This window comes from Leopardus geoffroyi, chromosome C2, assembly GCF_018350155.1.
Source record: "Leopardus geoffroyi isolate Oge1 chromosome C2, O.geoffroyi_Oge1_pat1.0, whole genome shotgun sequence".
NCBI lineage: Eukaryota > Metazoa > Chordata > Mammalia > Carnivora > Felidae > Leopardus > Leopardus geoffroyi.
Window position 1 is genome coordinate 48,606,527 of NC_059333.1, and position 21,669 is coordinate 48,628,195.

The 21,669-nt window shown below is 36.3% G+C and overlaps 1 protein-coding gene across 50 annotated transcripts in view; it reads right to left on the bottom strand.

Moving 5' to 3' along the window:
* Positions 1–21,669, bottom strand: part of LOC123610790 (ABI family member 3 binding protein) — a 265,188-nt gene that overhangs the window by 24,054 nt on the left and 219,465 nt on the right. For all 50 annotated transcript variants that reach the window (XM_045501843.1, XM_045501842.1, XM_045501847.1 and 47 more), the window contains 3 exons: positions 19,525–19,653; positions 18,915–18,983; positions 3,940–4,149 (listed from right to left, as the gene is read on the bottom strand). In XM_045501843.1, coding sequence (XP_045357799.1) covers positions 3,940–4,149; positions 18,915–18,983; positions 19,525–19,653 — 408 coding nt within the window. The remainder of the gene's footprint in view (positions 1–3,939; positions 4,150–18,914; positions 18,984–19,524; positions 19,654–21,669) is intronic.

A 21,669-nucleotide genomic window follows, 5' to 3' on the forward strand; every position in this document is an offset into this window, starting at 1 on the left:
AAGAGCCCAAATGTCCATCATCTGATGAATGGATAAAGATGCATATACAGATATACAGACACACACACACACACACACACACACACACGTATACATACACAATGGAATATTACTCGGTGATGAGAAAGAATGAAATCTTGCCATTTTCAACAATGTGGATGGAACTAGAGTGTATTACGCTAAACGAAATAAGTCAGAGAAAGACAAATAACATATGACTTCACTCATATGTAGAATTTAAGATACAAAACAGATGAACATAAGGGAAGGGAAGCAAAAATAATATAAAAACAGAGAGGGGACAACCCATAAGAGACTCTTAAATACAGAGAACAAACCAATGATTGCTGGACGGGTGTTGGGTGGGGGGATGGGATGGGCTAAATGGGCAAGGGGCATTAAGGAGGACACTTGCTGGGATGAGCACTGGGTGTTATATAAATTCTACTTCTGAAAACGTTATTATACTGTATGTTAACTAACTTGGATTTAAATTTTAAAAATCTATAAAATTAAAAAAAAATAAAAATAAAAGATAAAAAGTTGAAAAAAACCCCAAAAGGACACTACATGACTCATTGAAAAGTGACAGACCAAGCCATTTGCCCTGATCTCAGTTTGTAAAATGTCAGTAATAGCTCTTCATAGTGTTGCTTGTGGGGATTAAACTAGGAATATGTGGAAAGTGTTCAACAGTATTTTGCATATGTTTTGTTCAACAAGTGGTACCTATTATTATTACTTATTATCCATGAGTTGTGTTTAAATTTGAAAGATTTCAGTTGGAAAGATTCAAGTGTCGCTTCGTCACCCAAAGAAAAATTTGTATGACACTCCCATTGAATTTGCATGAAAGCAACCACTTTCAAGAAACATCTTTGGTGTGGGACATTAATCAGTGACTGTGTAATATTCTTTTTAATATTACCCCAGACTCAGTACTAGAAACTCTTACTGAATATCTTCTCTAATTTTCTTTTGACTGAGTTTTAAATGTTCATTTAATACTATTTTCATCCTGAAAGATTCAAGTTTTCAAAATGGACACAGAAGTTAACTTTGTAATTAAAAAACATATTTAGAATTTCAGAATTCTAACTTCTGAATGTGTATTCTTGGGCCTTGTAAATATATCTTTCATTTGTAATGCTTTAAAGAAATAGTAGCTTTTTTATAAATTCACTATACCATAAAAATGGAACATTAATGCTTGGAATGAACATTTATAGACCCATTCTGATTATATTTCAGAAAGTAAAGACAGCCATTTAGTATGTGTCCATATTTCTCACTTTAAAATATGGGGTTTTATTTATAAATTCCTTAACAGTAAAGATATAAGGAACCTATAAAGAAGTAACACTGAATAAATGGTCTTTTTCCCACTCAGAGATTATTATTGCCCTATTATGAGATGATTTACTTAATAGAAAAACGCTATTTATTATAAAGGTTGGGAAATCACATTCTGGTCATGAAAATAATAATGGTGACACTATTTCTACCAGTCCTACTATTGCTACTACTGACAAACATTAATTTAACAGCTTCTAACTTACACTGTACATTCAAATTCTGTTTAATTTTTGTCCTCATGATAAGCTGATTACAATGGAAGTTGTTGTTGTTGTTGTTGTTGTTACAAATAAGAAAACTAAACCAAATTGCGTATAGAGAATACAGCTAGTCTGGGATTTAAATCTACGTTGGCATGCTCTTGGCATATCACAAAGCACCACCCCACAACTAATTTAAATTGTCCAAGGACTCAGGCTATGGCCCATTTCTCAGGTGTATCTATTTCTACTTTAGTGTAGAAAAGACATGTAGAAGCAACTGAATTTGGGTGTATTTATTATAGGTAATATGTGCCTGTTGATTAAAAGATGATAGACAGAAGCCAGCTAAGGGAATAAAGAATATGTTTCACTCCTTTTTTTGTTATCTTTCTCAATCCTTTCTTGTAAAGCCATTTCCAGTGATTTGAGAATTAATCGTATTATCTGAGCTGCTGGTTTATAAAAGATCACATTTGAAACAAAGTGATATTTGAGAAAACACTAAAAATAAACAAAAGTGAAAAAAATAGAAGAGACTATTAGGTTATATGGTCCGACATTTAAATACAGACTGAGTAATGATTAAATATGGACTTATTTCTATTTAGAAAATATTATAGCTAAAGAGATATGGACCTTATCTATAAAAGCTGTTATTCTAAGTCTAATATCTTATGAAAGATCTCAAGCAGTCCATTAACATTTAGTAACAATGTTACAAAAGGAATTGGTTAAATGGGTAAAGTATACCCTATTCATTAATTTTTGTAGATTACAAGTTTATACAATTAAAAAAGGTTTCATGATGAACTGGAAAGGAAAATCATTTTGCTTTTAAAAAGTTAAATCAGAAATTGACACACCAAAGTGAATATATATTAGATGTATTAGATTTTAGATATATTAACCAATTCCAACTTGATGTCCCACATCTTCAAGGCAAAGGAAATTTTATAGATCATATGGTGTTATGATAACTAAGCCTCAGACTGTCAGGAGAACTCCTTATTAGCACAGTATATGAATTGGGAGTTCTGGACTTTTTCATCTATGTAGATAATCAATGCTTAGAGATTTATTGTTTTTTAGATACTGGGATGGTACCACCTACTGGCATAGTCCCAAGTAAAGAAGCAGGACTAGACAAGTCCCCAGGAAACATGAGCAGTGGCTGGTTCTTTCCCAAAACAAAGGCAAGGTCTGCATGAGAAATGAAATTCACAAAATATGGTTTAAAAAAAAAGCCAGTTAAGCAAAGATAGGCTGCCTATAGTGAAAGTTGCCCAGACCAAACAGTTTTGTCTGAGGAGAAATAGCTGCTGTTTACTCCTTTATTCACAGAAAACACTTTTGGCTGAATCTCCCACTTCCTCCTTTCCCCTGTATACTTCCCTCTACCCATCCTGATAGCTTCTTAGTGGGCTCCTCTAAATTCTGTCTACCTGTCCCATGCACAGCAGGGCATGGGCAATGGGGGGCTTGTGTACTCCTGCAATTTGCTATATTCCTCTAGCTGACTCCGCCCCTTACCTTTTCTCCTTCCTCTCTCGTTTGACTAAACTGTTCATATGAAGAATTAATTCGCATATAATAAATTCAAAGACTGACTTAGGATTTCTTAGTTTTCACAGTCATTTTTAGGAGGATTGGGCTAGTGATAGTAGAATTAAATTTTTCTGAGATGAGGAGAAAATCAACCATGATTAGAAACCTAAAAAAACCCCAAAAAACAAAAAACAAAACCAACAAACAAAAACTCTACTAAAATAATTGAATTGCTTGACAGTTCTAGGTCAACCTAGAAATTGGGTTGGTGAAATGAAAACTGTTTTAATTATCATCAGCCCTGCCAACTTCTCCTATGTTATCTGTAATTTTCTTGATAATGAAAAGACCACATCTATTTTTACACTGTGAGGAAGAGTTCTGAGACAAGATGGAAGGAATGTAACCTAAAGAGATATGTTAAATTGACAGGAAACCCACCACTGGGACACAGATGATCTTTTCCCATCATATGACACTTTTTTTTTTTTAATTTTTTTTTCAACGTTTATTTATTTTTGGGACAGAGAGAGACAGAGCATGAACGGGGGAGGGGCAGAGAGAGAGGGAGACACAGAATCAGAAACAGGCTCCAGGCTCTGAGCCATCAGCCCAGAGCCTGATGCGGGGCTCGAACTCACGGACCGCGAGATCGTGACCTGGCTGAAGTCGGACGCTTAACCGACTGCGCCACCCAGGCGCCCCATGACACTTTTTGACAATAGCTCTACTAGGACTTGCTACCCCTGAGATATGCCTCATAGTTTGACGAGGTACTACATTCACATTATTGAAGCTTCCCACCATAGTACAAGTGCTCACATCATGATCTTACCAGTGACAGTATCATTTAGTGGCTTTTCCCAGTCAAGGATGACAAATGAGGGACACCCTTCCACAGTGACCACAGTGAGGTTGGTGGGTGGGTTCTGCGGTGGGCTTGTGGCATTCCCCTCGGTGGCATCCTCTTTGGGGAACCGTTTGACAGAATCAGTGATGGAACAGGGCCTGTTGTCCGGTTTTTGGATGTAACGCACATGAGGACCTAAGAGAGAGAGGACTTGGACAGTTAGCCTTATTTGAGTTTGTACATACAGAAGGTGGAGGTAAACTCAAATTTATTTTTCTGTTTGAGGATATCTGGTCTCATATTATAAGCAGATAGATGAAAGCAGTGATGTGGACTGTTCAAACTTGTGAAAATCTAGAATTCCTGTCTCTGGGATACATGACATGGATGTTGTAGCTGATTTACTTTTTAAAATGGGCTTAACTTATGCTAATATCGAGAAGTAATTTGGTTCTCCTGAGCATGTTTTAAACAGCATTATTTGTGGGGTATTGGAAGAAGTATTCAAGAGGGTATTGCCTTGAGAATGGGGAATAATTAGCCCCACACTAAACAGTTCTGGTCCCAACTAATAAATCTTAAAAGCCAGACTCAAAAAGGTCAAATGGTTTCAAGTAATTTAACCCAGGACAAAATTAAAGAATATTTTAGGAATAAAAAACAATAGGAAATAACAGGAAAATGTTGCCCATAATGAGAAAAATAAATAATTTGAAATCAATCTAGAACTTGCCTAGATGTTAGAGTCATCACACAGGGAAAATAAAACTGTTATTATAACTATAATCCACATATCAAGAAGTTAATACATGAAAGATACTTTTAAAAATACCCAAAGTGAATTTCTAGAGATGAAAACTAAAATGTGTAAGATGCAAAAAACACTGGATGATACGAGCACTGATATGATATTGCAGAAAAAGATTAGTGAACTTGAAGACATAGCAGTAAAAACTACCCAAAATAAAAGTGGAAAGAAAAAATAATAAAAATAATGAACAGAGCATCAGTGAGCTATGGGGAAGCTTCAGGCAGTATAACACAGATGTAATTTTAATATCTGCCCAGAGAACAGGGACAGCAAAGGTATTTGAAGAAATAATGGCAAAAGATTTTCCAAGTTTGATAAAACCTCTAAACCCACAAATCCAAAAGGCTTGAATAAACCTAAGCACAACAAATATGAAGAAACTACACCAATCAAAATCAAGTTTCTCAAAGCCAGTGATAGAAAGAAAACCTTTAAAGGAGGCAGAAAAGACACATGATATATAGTACAACCAAGATAAGGATTATGGCAGATGTCTCATTGGAAAGAATGCAAGGGAGAAGGCAGTGGAGCAACATCTTTAAATACTGGAAAAAAAACTTATCATCTAGAATTATTTAACTAGTGAATATCTTTTTTTTTAAAGTAAAACACCTTTTACGCATATAAAAGCTAAGAGAATTCATAACCACCAGACTCACCCTACAAGGAAGATTAAAGGACATTCAGGCAGAAGAAAAATGATGTATCCACACAAAGAGATAAAGAGCACTGGAAATAGTAACTATATAGGTAAATATGCACAATATTTTTGTCATTTAATTCTTTCTAAAAGGCAATTTACTATCTAAACATAAATAATATCAATTTAGCATGATGTATTAATACGTAAAAGTAAAATGCCTAACAATGATAGGCCAAGAGGAAAGATAAGTTGCTATACTAATGTAAGGTTCTTGCACTATTTGTGAAGTTGTAGAATATCACTAGAAGATAGACTGTGGTAAATTAAAGATACATACTATAAACCCTAAAGCAATAACAAAATAAAGAGTTACAACTAGTAAGACAACTAAAGAGAGAAAATAGAATCATAAAAATCATAAAACTCAATCTCTAGAAATAAACCTATGCTGGGGCGCCTGGGTGACTCAGTCGTTTGAGCGTCCGACTTCAGCTCAGGTCACGATCTTGTGGTCCGTGAGTTCGAGCCCTGCGTCAGGCTCTGGGCTGATGGCCCGGAGCCTGGAGCCTGCTTCCGATTCTGTGTCTCCCTCTCTCTTTGCCCCTCCCCCATTCATGCTCTGTCTCAAAAATAAATAAATGTTAAAAAAAAAATTAAAAAAAAAAGAAATAAACCTATGCTTATATTTCAATTAATCTATCACAAAAGGGGTTAAGAATATACAATGGGAAAGACAGTCCCTTTGATAAATAGACAGCTACATGCCAAAGAATGAAATTGGACCACTCACACTACACACAAAAATAAACTCAAAATGGATTAAAGACCTAAATTTGAGACCTGAAGCCATAAAACTCCTAGAAGAAAACATAGGCAGTAATTTCTTTGACATCAGTTTTAGCAACATTTTTCTAGATATGTCTCCTCTGGCAAGTTAAACAGAAACAAAAATGATCAGGACTACACTGAAGTAAAAAATTATTGCACAGTGAAGGAAATTATCAACAAAACAAAAAGGCAGCATAATGAATGGGAGAAGATATTTGCAAATGACATGTCCAATAAGGGTTTAATATCCAAAACATATAAAGAATTTATAGAACACCAAAACACATAAGTAATCCAATTAAAAATGGACAAAGGACCTGAATAGACATTTTTCCAAAGGAAGACATGTAACTGGCCAATAGACACATGAAAAGATGCTCAACAACAGTAATTATGAGGGAAATGCAAATCTACACAACAGTGAGATATTACCTTACCTTATATTACCTGTCAGAATGGCTAGAGACAAAAAAACAAGAAATAATAAGTGTCAACAAGAATGTGGAGAAAACTCTGGTGTCCTACTGGTCGGAATGTAAATTTGTGCAGCCACCGTGCAAAATAGTAGAGTTTCCTCAAAAAATTAAAAATAGAAATACTGTACAATCCAGTGTTTCCACTAATAGGTATTTACCCAAAGAAAATGAAAGCACTAATTTGAAAAGATATATGCACCCCTATGTTTATTGCAGCACTATTTACAATAGCTAGGATATAGAAACAACCCAAGTGTCCAGCGATAGATGAATGTATAAATAATGGTTTATACATACACACACACACACACACACACACACACACACACACACACACGAAAATTCGTCAGCCATAAAAAAGAATGAGATCTTGCCATTTGCAACAACATAGCATTATACCCTCTAGGTCTATGTAAGTGAAATAAGTCAGACTGAGAAAGACAAATACTGTGTGATTTCACTTATATGTGGAATGTAAAACACACACACACAAATGAACAAACAAAAAGCAGAAACAGATCCATAAATATAGGAAAACAAACTTATGGTTGTTAGATGGGAGGGCAAATAGGCAAAATGAGTGAAGGGAGCGAGGGATAGAGGCCTCTAGTTAAGGAATGAATAAGTTATGAGGATAAAAGGTCCAGCATAGGGAATAGAATCAATGGTATTATAATAGTGTTCTATGGTGACAGATGGTAGTTACACTTGTGGTAAACAGAGTATAATGTATAGAAAAGTTGAATCACTATGCTGTACACATGAAACTAATGTAATATTGTATGCCTCATATATTTCAACAACAACAACAACAACAACAACAAAATAATAAGAGATGGTTGAAAAATAGGAAAAGAGGGAACAAAGGATAGATGGGACAAAAAGAAAACAAATAGCAAAAGGAGATAGATTTAAATCTAACATTATCATTGGTCATGTTAAATATAAGGTTCTAAACACCCAAATAAAGAAATCAAGATTAAATGAGGTCACAGGGTGGGATCCTAATCCACTGTGACTGATGTCCTTTTAAGAGGAAGAGGGGCGCCTGGGTGGCTCAGTCAGTTGAGCATCGACTTCGGCTCAGGTCATAGTCTCATGATTTGTGAGTTTGAGCCCCACGTTGGGCTCTGTGCTGACAGCTCAGAGCCTGGAGCCTGCTTCGGATTCTGTGTCCCCCTCTCTCTCTACCCCACCCCTGCTTGTGCTCTGTCTCTCTCTTTCAAAAATGAACATAAAAAAAAATTTAAAAGTTAAGAGGAAGAGACAGCAGGGGCGAATATGGTAGAACAGCATGGAAGCATTTTTTGTGTCTCTCAACTCTGAAATGCAGCCAGATCAACACTAAACCATCTTGCATACCTAGAAAACTTATTTGAGGATTAACATAACAATCTGAATAACATGAACCACAGAACTCAGCAGGTACATGGTGTGGAAAGGTGAACTGGGGGAGTGTGCATGGAGGGCAGGGAGCTGTTTTTGCTTGTTGGAAGAGGACAGAGATGGGGGAGAATAAGGGAAAAGCACCCCTCACCCTGAAAGCACATGGAGAAAAAAGGAAGAGTGGAAACAGCTGCAAGGGGCTGAACAAAAAAGGGAGAAAGGAGAAGGTTTAAATTCCATTAAGACTCTATAAACAGGGGGAGCACAGAGTTTGAAACTCCACAGCTTGACACCTAGCAGTGCTCTGGTGAGAAGGGTGAATCCCCAGGAGCAGAGAGCAAGGTCTGAGGGGTCTTGGGGCCACACGGGGAGACATGGTTCTCCTGATGGGAGGACATTTGGTAGAGGCTGTGTGGCCTCACCACAGGAAAACATCCCAGCAGACCCCAGAAAATAACCACATTTGCTGGTATTGGAACAAGGATGTTAAGGGTGAAGCCTGGTGCCAGATATGTGTTGTGATTTACCATAATCCCTGAAATGCTGCTGCTACATGATCACACAAACTTTATCTGGGGTGGGTTGGCACCTAGTCAGTCTCTGGACATCAGCAGCAGCACGGTCTCATGAAGGTTCTGGCGGTGGGACGGCGCCCGGCCATTGCTTAGCAAGACCATCCCCCAGAGGGTCAGAACAGGTCAAAGCCACAGTCCCTCAGAAGTGAGGGGTTGGGAAACACAGCACCATCTGAGATAAAACTCAGGAGGGAAGTCCTGCCTGGCAGCCTGATGGCTTGGTCACAGACAGTCTACAAGCGGGAAGTAGACAGAAGCTAGAGACAAAGGCGGGGTGCTTGATTGCCCATAGGTGAGAGCACAGAGTTCTGATACTATAAACTGGGTAGCTGGGTGATGCCATTTTGACCCCTCCTACACATGTGCATACATGCCTACATGCACTAGAACAATCCACCCTAGTAAGCTAAGCAGTGCCATCTAGTGGAGAACGAAGCCAATACACTAAGCCCCGCCCAACTGGGCCAACCACATTCTTTATTTTATTTTATTTTTTTTCAACGTTTATTTATTTTTGGGACAGAGAGAGACAGAGCATGAACGGGGGAGGGGCAGAAAGAGAGGGAGGCACAGAATCAGAAACAGGCTCCAGGCTCTGAGCCATCAGCCCAGAGCCCGACGCGGGGCTCGAACTCACGGACCGCGAGATCGTGACCTGGCTGAAGTCGGACGCTTAAACGACTGCGCCACCCAGGCGCCCCAGGGCCAACCACATTCTTAAGGAACACCACAAGTCTCTCTGCCTGCTTAATTTATGGACTATAAAGTGCTTCATAGTTTGGCTTCTAGGGGAAACCAGATGTAATTTCAATTGTATTTCATTCTGTTCACTGGTCCCTCTGTTCAACTTTTTTTCTTTTCTTGTTCTTGAATACAAAAAGAGAAAAAAATTATTTTTTATATTCAATTTTTATTAAAAAGATTATTCTTTATTTTTTTCTACTGCATTTTTTACTTTTTTGTAACTTTTAAAAATTCTATTTTACCCTCATTTCATTTTATTCTACTGTATTCATTTTTTCAGTTTTTCAAACGTTTTCCTTTTTCCTTTTCCTTTTCCTTTTCTTATCTTTCCCTTTTTTCTCTAATCTGTCAAGTTTCTTTCAACAACAAGACCAAAACACACCTAGGATCTAGCACCCTTTATTTGATTTATTTGTGTTGTTTTTAATTGTTTGATTCTATTATTTTTTTAAATTATTAATTCATTTTCTTCCTTCAAAATGACACCCCAAAAGAAAGAACAGGAATAAACAACAGCCAGGGACTTAGTCAACACAGATACAAGCAAGATGTCTGAACCAGAATTTAGAATCATGATAATAATAATACTAGCTGGGGTCGATAATAGATTAGAATCCTTTTCTGTGGAGATGAAAGTAGTAAAAGCTAGTCAGGATGAAATAAAAAATTCTATAACTGAGCAGCAATCTCAAATGGATGCCACAGAGGCAAGTAAGGATGAAGCAGAGCAGCAAATCAGGGATATAGAGAACAAACTTATGGAGAATAATGAAGCAGAAAAAAAAAGAGGGAGACTAAGACAAAAGAGCATGATTTAATTATTAGAGAAATCAGTGACTCATTAAAAAGGAATAATATCAGAATCATAGGAGTCCCAGAAGATGAAGAGAGGGGAAAAGGGGTACAAAATTTATGTGAGCAAATCATAGTGGAAAACCTCCCTAACCTAGGGAAAGACAAAGACATAAAAATCTGAGAAACACAGAGAACTCCCATTAGATTCAACAAAAACCAACCATCAACAAGGCATATCATAGTCAAATTCACAAAATACTCAGGCAAGGAAAGAATCATGAGGTTAGCAAAGGAAAAAAAGACCTTAACCTAAAAGGGAAAACAGATTAGGTTCTCAGCGGACCTACTCACAGAAACTTGGCAAGCCAGAAAGCAGTGGCAGAATATATTCAATGTGTTGAGTTGGAAAAATATGCAGCCAAGAATTCTTTATCCAGCAAGGCTGTCATTCAAAATAGAAGGAGAGAGAAAAAGTTTCCAGACGGACAAAAATTAAAGGAGATTGTGACCACTAAACCAGCACTGCAAGAAATTTTAAGGGGGACTTTCTGAGGAAGAAAAGATGTATTTGTATATGTATATGTAAATGTATATGTTTATGTATATGTAAATAAATAAATACCAAAAGCAACAAAGACTAGAAAGGACCAGAGGACGCCACCAGAAACCCCAACTCTACAAGCATCATAATGGCAATAAATTCATATCTTTCAGTACTCACTCTAAACATCAATGGACTCAATGCTCTAATCAAAAAACATAGGGTAACAGAATGGATAAGAAAACAAGATCCATTTATATGCTGTTTATAAGAGACCCATTTTAGATCTAAAGACACCTTCAGATTTAAAGTAAGGGGATGAAGAACCATCTATTATGCTAATGGCCTCCAAAAGAAAGCCAGAATAGTCATACTTGTGTTAGACAATCTAGACTTTAAAATAAAGGCTGTAACAAGAGATGAAGAAGGGCATTATATGGAGGTTAAGGGGTCTATCCACCAAGAAGATCTAACAATTGTAAACATTTATGCTCCTAATGTGGAAACACCCAAATACATAAATCAATCACAAACATAAAGAAACTCAGAGATAATAATACCATAATATTAGGGGACTTCAACACCCCACTTACAACAATGGACAGATCATTTAAACAGAAAATCAACAAAGAAACAATGTCTTTGAATGACACTCTGGACCAGATGGACTTAACAAACATATTCAGAACACTTAATCCTAAAGCAGAATACACCTTCTTCTTGAGTGCATGTGGAGCATTCTCCAGAATAGATCAAATCCTGGGACACAAATCAGCCCTCAATAAGTACAGAAAGATCAAGTTCATACTGAGCATATTTTCAGACCACAATGCTATGAAACTCAAAATCAACCACAAGAAAAAATTTGGAAAGTTAACAAATAACTAAAGAACATCCTACCAAAGAATGAATTTGCTAACCAAGAAGTTAAAAAGGAGATTAAAAAGTACATGGAAGCCAATGAAAATGATAACACCACAGCACAAAACCTCTGGGACACAGCAAAGTGGTCATAAGAGTAAAGTATATAGCAATCCAGACCTTCCTAAAGAAGGAATAAAGGTCTCAGATACAACCTAACCTTACACCTTAAAGAGCTGGAAAAATAGCAAATAAAACCCCAAACCGGCAGAATAAAGGAAATAATAATGATTAGAGTAGAAACCAATGCTATTGAAACCAAACAACAACAACAACAACAACAACAACAACAACAACAACAACAGAACACATCAATGAAACCAGGAGCTGGTTCTTTGAAAGGATTAACAAAATTAATAAATCCTTAGCCAGTTTGATCAAAAAGAAAAAGGAAAAAGGAAAGGGCCCAAATAAATAAAATGAAGGATGAAATAGGAGAGAGCACAACCAACACTGCAGAAATACAAACAATAATAAAAGAATATTATGAGCAATTATATACCAATAAAATGGGCAATGTGGAAGAAATGGAAAAATTCCTAGAAACATATAAACAACCAAAACTGAAACAGGAAGAAATAGAAATTTGAACAGACCCATAACCAGCAAAGAAATTCAATTAGTAATCAAAAATCTCCCAAAAAAACTAGAGTCCAGCACGGGATGGCTTTACAGGGGAATTCTACCAAACACGTGAAGAAGACTTAACAACTATTCTTCTGAAACTGTTCAAAAAAAAAAAAAAAAAAAAAAAAAAGAAAAAGAAAAAGAAAAAGAAAAAAGAAAAAAAAGAAAAAAGAAATGGAAGGAAAACTCCCAAACTCTTTCTATGAAGCCAGCATTACCTTGATTCCAAAACCAGACAAAGACCCCACTAAAAAGGAGAACTACAGACCAATTTCCCTGATGAACATGGATGCATAAGTCCTCAACAAGATACTAGTCAAGTGAATCCAACAATCATTAAAAGAATTATTCACCATGACCAAGTAGGATTTTTATCTGAGATGCCGGGCTGGTTCAATATCCACAAAACAATGTGATACATCGCATCAATAAAAGAACAAGAACCACATGATCCTCTCAATAGATGCAGAGAAAGCATTTGACAAAATACAGCATCCTTTCTTGATAAAAGCCCTTAAGAAAGTAGGGATAGAAGGATCATACCACAAGATCATAAAATCCAAATATAAAAGACCCACTGCTAATATCATCCTCAATGGGGAAAAACTGAGAGCTTTCCCCCTAAGGTCAGGAGCATGACAGAGATGTCCAGTCTCGCCGCTGTTATTCAACATGGTACTGGAAGTCTTAGCTTCAGCAATCAGACAACACAAGGTAATAAAAAGCATCCACATTGGCCAGGAGGAAGTCAAAACTCCAACTCTTCACAGATGGCATGATACTCTATATGGAAAACCCACAAGATCTCACCAAAAACCTACTAGAACTGATCCATGAATTTAGGAAAGTTGCAGGATATAAATCAGTGCACAGAAATCATTTGCATTCCTATACACCAATAATGAAGCAACCGAAAGAGAAATTAAGGAATCAATCCCATTTACAATTGCACCAAAAAACATAAAATACCTAGGAATAAACCTAACCAAATAGGTGAAAAATCTATACACTGAAAACTAAGGAAAACTTATGAAAGAAATTGAAGAAGACACACACACACAAATGGAAAAATATTCCATGCTCCTGGATTGGAAGAACAAACATTGTTAAAATGTTGATATTACCCAAAGGAATCTACATATTCAAGGAAATCCCTATCAAAATAACACTACCATTCTTCACAGAGCTAGAACAAAATCCTAAAATTTGTAACTAGAAAAGACCCCAAATAGCCAAAGCAATCTTCAAAAAGAAAACTGAAGCTGGAGGCATCACAATCCTGAACTTCAAGATGTATTACAAAGCTGGAATCATCAAGACAGTATGGTACTGGCACAAAAACAGACACTCAGATAAATGGAACAGAATAAAGAACCCAGAAAAGGACCCACGAATGTATGGCCAACTAATGTTTGACAAAGTACACAAGAATATCCAATGGAATAAGACAGTCTCTTCAGCAAATGGTGCTGGGAAAACTGGACAGCGACATGCAGAAAAATGAACCTGGACCACTTTCTTACACCATACACAAAAAGAAACTCAAAATGGATGAGAGACCTGAATGTAAGACAGGAAGTCATAAAAATCCTCGAGGAGAAAGCAGGCGGCAAAACCTCTTTGACCTCGAAAGCAGCAACTTCTTAGTCAACACTTCTCTGGAGGCAAGGGAAACAAAAGCAAAAATGAACTATTGGGACTTCATCAAAATAAAAACTTCTGCACAGTAAAGGGAACAATCAGCAAAACTAAAAGGCAACTGACAGAATGGGAGAAGATATTTGCAAATGACATACCAGAAAAAGAGTATCCAAAATCTAGAAAGAACTTATCAAACTCAACACCCAAAAAACAAATAATCCAGTGAAGAAATGGGCAAGAGACATGAATAGACACTTCTCTAAAGAAGAAATCCAGATGGCTAATAGACTCATGAAAAAATGTTCAAGATCACTCATCATCAGGGAAACACAAATCAAAACCAAATGAGATACTACCTCACACCTGTCAGAATGGCTGAAATTAACAACTCAGGATATGACAGATGTTGGTGAGGATGCAGAGAGGTACAGCCACTCTGGAAAACAGTATGGAGGTTCCTCAAGAAATTAAAAATAGAACTACCTTTCGATCCAACAATTGCACTACTAGGTATTTATCCAAGGGATACAGGTGTGCTGTTTCAAAGGGTCACATGCACCCCAATGTTTATAGCAGTGTGATTGACAAAAGACAAAGTATGGAAAGATCCCAAATGTCCATCAATGGATGGATGGATAAACAAGATGTAGTATATATACACAATGGAGTGTTACTCAGCAATCAAAAAAGAATGAAATCTTGCCATTTGCAACTATGTGGATGGAACTGGACGGTATTATGCTAAGCGAGATTATTCAGAGAATGACAAATATCATATGAATTCATTCATATGAGGAATTTAAGATACAACATAGATGAACATAAGGGAAGGGAAGCAAAAATAATATAAAAACATGGACAGGGACAAAACGAAGAGACTCTTAAATATAGAGAACAAAGAGGGTTGTTCGTGGGCTTGTGGGAGGGGGGATGGGTTAAATGGGTAAGGGGCATTAAGGAATCTACTCCTGAAATCATTGTTGCACTATATGCTAACTAATTTGGATGTAAATTAAAAAATAAATTACTTAGGTAATTCAAAAAAAAAAAAAAAAAAAGAGGAAAAGACATGAAGGATGTGTGCATTCAGAGGATAGGCCATATGAGGACATAGTGAGAAGGTGGCCATCTGCAGTCCAAGTCTTCAAAACAACCCAAATCTGATGATACCTTGATTTCAGATTTCTGGCTTCCAGAACTTAAGTTTCTGGAAAATAAGAAAATAAGTTTCTGTTGTTTAAGCTACCATGTCTGTAGCATTCTCTTATGGCAACCCTCGCAAATGAATACAACATTGCTTTTATGAAGAGCAGAATACACATTCTTTTCAAGTACACACAGAACATATACCAAAATAGATCATACCCTGGCCATAAAAAAGTCTCAATAAATATAAAAGGATTTAGGTATCTGGCAGAGCATGTGACAACAATGGAGATACATTAGAAGTCAGTAACAGAATAATCTCTAGAAAATCTCAAAATATTTAGAAATTAAATTACATATTTCTAAATAATCAATGAGTCAAAGAACAAATCAAAAAGGAAGTTAAAAAGTATTTTGAACAGAGTAAAAATGAACATACAACATATCAAAAACTTTTGGATACTGCTTAAATAATATCTAGGGGAAAATTTGTAGCACTAAATGCCATAATAAAGAAGAGAGGTTCTAGATCAATGAGCCCATATTCCACCTTAAGGAAATAGAGGAACAAATTAAACTACATTAAGCAGAAGAAAAAAAATAAAGATCAGAGTAAATCGACAAAATTAATGAAACACAAATTTGACTTTTTCAGAAGATCAATAAATTAATAAACCTACAGCAAGATTGATTAGGCAAAAGAGAAAAAAAAGACACACATCATCAGTAACAGGAATGAGATGATATCACTAAGAATTCTACAGCTATTAAAATAACAAACAATATGAGAATATTAAGAACCTTATATCAATAAATTTGACAACTTAGATGAAATGAACTAATAACTTGAAAGACAAAAATTACCGAAACTCACTAGGGAAGAAAAAATACTCTGGATAGCTCTACACCCATTAAAGAAAGTGAATTATACATAAAATCCTTCCAACAAAGAGAATATGAGGCTCAGATGGTTTCACTGGTAAATACTACTAAACATTCAGGGAAGAAGCAATACCAATTCTAAATTTTTTCAGAAAAGTGAAAAGGAGAGTTCAGCATTATACTGAGAGTAAAACATGACCTATTACAAAAAAAGAAAACTACAGACCACTATCTTTCACTGAATACAATTCTCAACAAAATTTTAGCAAATGAGATCCAGCAATATATTAAAATGAGAATACATTATGACCATGGAGTTTGTGCCTGGAATGCAAAGTTAAAAATTCAAAAGCAATTATTTCATTGTATTAACAAACTAATAAAGAAAAACATAATCATCTTCATAAAGGCAGAAAAATCATTGGACATGATCTAGCACTCGTTTCTGATAATAGTTACCACCGAAGTAGGCATAGAAGGGAATTTTCTCAACACAATAAAAAGCATGTATGAAAAGCCTACAAGGTAACATCATACTATATTCAGGTGAAAGGCTGTATGTTTTTTCCATAAGACCAGGAATAAGAAAAGGATGTCCATTCCCCACTGTATCTATTCAGTGTTTTATTTGAAGTTCTTGCCAGTATGACAAGGCAAGGAAAAAGGCACCCACGTTAGGAAGAAGTAAAATGTCACTCTCAAATGACATGATTTTGTATGTAGAAAATCTAATTGACCTACATAAAAGCTACTGAGTTTCATAAGGTTGCAGGATATAAGATCACTGTATAAAAATAAATTTTTCTATATAGTAGTAATGAACAATTGGAAACTGAAATAAAAATACTATTTTAATGGTTTTCTGTGTACTGAAATTTAAATAACATTGGTTATAGAAGTCAAAAACCTAAATAAAATATGCATGTTCGTAAATAGGAAAGCTAAATGTTGTACAGCTCTCAATTTTTCCCAATTCATCTATAGGCTCAATTCAATTCTAATAAGAATCTAACCAGGCTATTCTTGGACATTGATAAGCTGATTCTAAAATTTATACGGAGATACAGAGGACCCAGAGTCACCAATACAATACCACTACCACAGTAACACAAACATGGTGGTATTGATGTAAAGGCAGATAAACAGATCAATGCAACAGACTAGAGAGCTAAAAAGAGTTCCACATATATATGTACAATTCATTTTTGATAAAAGTACAAATGAAATTCAGTGGAAAGAATAGTTTTTTCAACACATAATGCTGGAACAATTCTATATCCATTAGCAAGGAAACGAATTGGTATTCACACCTTGTATCATATACAAAATGTGACACAATGTGGATCATAGACCTAAATTTAAAAGAAAACTTCTAGAAGGAAACAGCAGAGAAACTTCTAGAAGGAAATAGAGGTCTTTATGACCTCCAACTGGCCAGTTATTTCTTAAGTACAACACCAAAAATACAACATATAAAAAACCAAATTAATAAACTAAGATTTATTAAAATTAAAAAAGAGAAGGTATACACTGGGAAAAAATATTTGTAAAGCATGTATCTGAAAAGGTATTCTACCCAGAAAACAAAGACCGTCAAAATTCAACAACAAGAAAATAAGCAAGGTTATAAACAAAATGGACAAAAAAATGGGACACGACCAAAATGATGGCAAATAAGCACATGAGAAGATGCTTAGTAATTAGAGATACACAAAGTAAAATCACAATTTGAAACTACTACACACCTATTAAAATGACTAAAATTAAAAAGACTGTCCTAAATGTTGGCAAAGATGTGGAGGAATTCAAACTCTCATATACTGTTGAGAGAAAGGCTAATAGTACAACTACTGTGGAAAACAGTTTGGTAGTTTCTTAAAATGTTAAATGTACACTTATATGATCTAGCCATTGCTCTTGTCAGCATTCATCCAAAAGGAATGAAAGCACATAACCATATAAACACTTGTACTTTAAGGGTTATGGCAGCTTTATTGGTAATATAAGAAAATTAGAAAAAACCTTAATGTCATGAATAGGTTTAATAAATAATTATATATATCCATTCAATAGAATACCAGTCAGGATTAAAAGAAATAAACTGTTGCTACATGTTTCAACATGGATGAACCTTAAAATAATTATGCTGAGTCAAAGAAGCCAGAGCAAAAAAAGTTCGTATTGTATCCTTTCTTTATATAAAAATCCACAAAATGGATACATATTTTTAGTACGGCAGATCTGTGCTTATCTAGAAACTAGAAATTTGGTGGGAGGAGTGAGATGGAGGAATTATAAAAGTACATGATGAAACTTTTGGAGGTGGTACATGTATTTATTATCTTGATTACAATGATGGTTTCATGAGTGTATACATATGTTAAAATGTATCACATCTTACACTTGAGAAAAACATTATAAAAGGAAATACCAGGCTCTATATCATATTATAGCTTTCTTACTGTGGTATATTTGATACTGTTCAAAAATATTCTCTATATCCATGGAAGGAGTATACTTTCCCAATCTTTGATTTGAGCTTGGCTATGTGACTTTCTTTAGCCAATGAATATTGGCAGGTGTAAAACACAGAGGAGCTTAAAATGCTGTATTTGAACTCTCCACTCTTGACTTTGCATTGTCATTAGAATGGCTTCTCCTGAGTCACTGTTGGTCTTTCATCCTGAGCACCAAAATGAAAAATGTGGAGCAGATCTGAGCCCAAGACATAGGAAGTCCAGCTGTATCTGATGCTGGAGGCAAAACCATCCAGTCAAGAATAGCTAGATGAGCTGACCCTCAGGTGACTTGCAGACACATGAGAAATAAATCCTTATTAGAACATGCTACTAAGATTTTGCAGTTATTACACAGCAAAAGCCAAGTGATACTCCCATCAAAGACAGCCTTGTCAAAACTGAGATTTGGAACCAATCATACACACCTTTGAATCTGGGCTTCCCAAGAGGATCAGTTTCTCTTGTTGGACTTGAGCTAAAGTCAGTTACATTACCTGAGAATAGAAGATAATAAATAATTTTAGAAAGATATAAAAAAGCTTCTCAATAAAATGAAAAAGTATTAAAGATTATAAATATTTAATAATGCCTCCTAGTCAGATGCCTGCAATTTTGATTTCCTTTATTATTATTATACATATTATCCACAATAAAAGGCTTTTAATTGTGTCCTGCTGCAGGTGCTCTGGAGTGTACTCAATAATGATTTAAAGATTAAAGTAGCCAATACTCATTAATTAAGATACATATGATTAATAATGACATTTGATTTAGTAAGAAGAATTGGGTAATTTATATCTTTTCAGGAAGACTTTTCCAAAAATATTGGGTACTTTATTCTATGTCTGTGGAGTGAAGGACCATATTCTATCTCATAGCATGAAACTTAAGTATAATTGCAAAAATTAAAAAGACATATTAATAAAAAAATTGAAATAATTTGATAATCCAGAACTGAGACTCTTTTCCCCCTAATTTGAAATCTTTTAGTACTTCATAGTTAAGCATCTAGTGGGAAGTGACTGACATACTAACCAAGATCTTCTCCTGAGGCAGGAACAGTTGGTTGCTTTTCATCTGTCTCTGTTTTCTCTGAGGGGGCTTCAGTAGGCCTGAATGTGGCAGTCAGAGGTGGAGAAGTTACTCGGCTTGATGAAATGATTCCTGTAATGTAGAGGCAAAGTAGTCAGGCTTTATAGGAGCACTGCCAACTTCCCCCATTTATTTATTCCATAAATATTTATTCAGCACTTACCATGTGGCTTGGCACACTATATGCTGGGCTTGGAGAAAAAACAAAACCTGTGTCCTTGATCAAAATAGATGTGTGATCCAAATATATTGAAGCATTATAAATATTGTGAAAAAACTGGATAAGATTACAGGGAAAGTAAGTGGAGGGAGTAGTAATGTCTATGGGAAAAGATGAGGGTGGGTAAGGAATGTCTTTACAGAGGTTGTGCCAATAAAGAAGAGAAGTAATCAGGAGGTAGGTTTGACAGTTATATTCTAGGCTGAGGCTGCAGGAAGAACCAAGTCAAGGAAGCATGAAACTACTTGGTGCGTCTATTTGATGAGGTGAAAGTCAAGAGTACTTTGGGGTACAGTGAGAGCTGGCTATGGAGGGGCAGGGAAGGCCAAATCATGAAGAGCCTTCCATAACATGGATTTGGACATTGCTTTTTTTTTTTTTTTTTTTTTAGGTGACAAGGACCTCCTGAAATATTTTCACTAGGAAAATAACAAAATCAGATGAGAAAGGGATGAATGATCAGGTTGCAAAGCTGATGGCTGAGAGGGAAGTCAAGAGACTGGGGCGCCTGGGTGGCCAGTCGGTTAAGCGTCTGACTTCAGCCAGGTCACGATCTCGCAGTCCGTGAGTTCGAGCCCCGTGTCGGGCTCTGGGCTGATGGCTCGGAGCCTGGAGCCTGTTTCTGATTCTGTGTCTCCCTCTCTCTCTGCCCCACCCCCGTTCATGCTCTGTCTCTCTCTGTCCCAAAAATAAATAAATGTTGAAAAGAGACTAAAGCAGCTGTAGTAAGGAAGAACAGAGCAGGTGAACTACATAAGGAGCCATGAGATTAGATGAAAGGTGTTTTAGGGGAATTAGAGTTACTCTTAGAATATGTTTATGGTTCTCTTCAGGATAGGCTGGCTGTACCAAAGTTACACTTACTGATGGGATAGAACAAGGGTTTTATATGACAGGAACCAAGGTCATGAAGCTATAGCTGAAGACACATAGCCTTACATAGTTTTACATGAAAGATGTCAAGGAGATAGAATGACTTGACCTGGAGAGTAACTGGCAGGCATGGGTGATGGCTGGACAAGAAGGAAAAACATGCTTACTGTAATATCTGTGATTCTGGCTTAGTTGCCAGAATAGTGCCACTTGAGATACTATATTCAATAGCGTCTCCTCTACTCTGAAAAGACTAATTGGTATCCCAAACAGGATCCTTCCCAAAGTCCAGGCAAGTCTGGGTGTTTAAAGTAGAGTGGAGGCTGGAGAGGATTCTATAATCCTCCTAGGAAAAGGACTCATTCTCAACCAAGGGACAGCCAAGGTCTATAAGACTGACCCAAGGACCATGGCTCATCATGGAACAATGAATGAGGGACTCAGATGTGCAGCTGGTCCAGCTCTTGCAGATTCATGCTTTTGGTGCTAGTGGGAATGGGCCACAATGAGAAGGTGAGAGAAAACCAAGAGAAGTTGGAGCTTTTCAGAGTTGGCAGAGCCAGCAGGAAATACTGACATAGCACTTTCACTGTGGCAAGGAAAGCAAACTCAGAGACTTCAGGAGATCTGCAGACAGGGGACAAGTGTCAAGTGCTACCTGGTCGTCTAAGACTGTGCCCACAGGCACATGTGAGAGAGGACTTATGTTCAGAGGACTTCAGAACACATAGCTGATGTCCTGAATTAAGGACACACTTTCTTTGATGTTAATCAGGTCAAATCTGTACAATTGCCCTTTGTGTTTGGTTCCTCAGTGGAGCCATTCCCTTTGAGTTAGAGGTAGACAGCAAGAATGAGGGTAGGGGAATTGGAGTTACTCTTAGAATATGTTTATGGTTCTCTTCAGGATGGGCTGGCTGTACCAAAGTTACACTTACTGATGGGACAGAACAAGGGTTTTATAGGACAGGAACCAAGGTCATGAAGCTATAGCT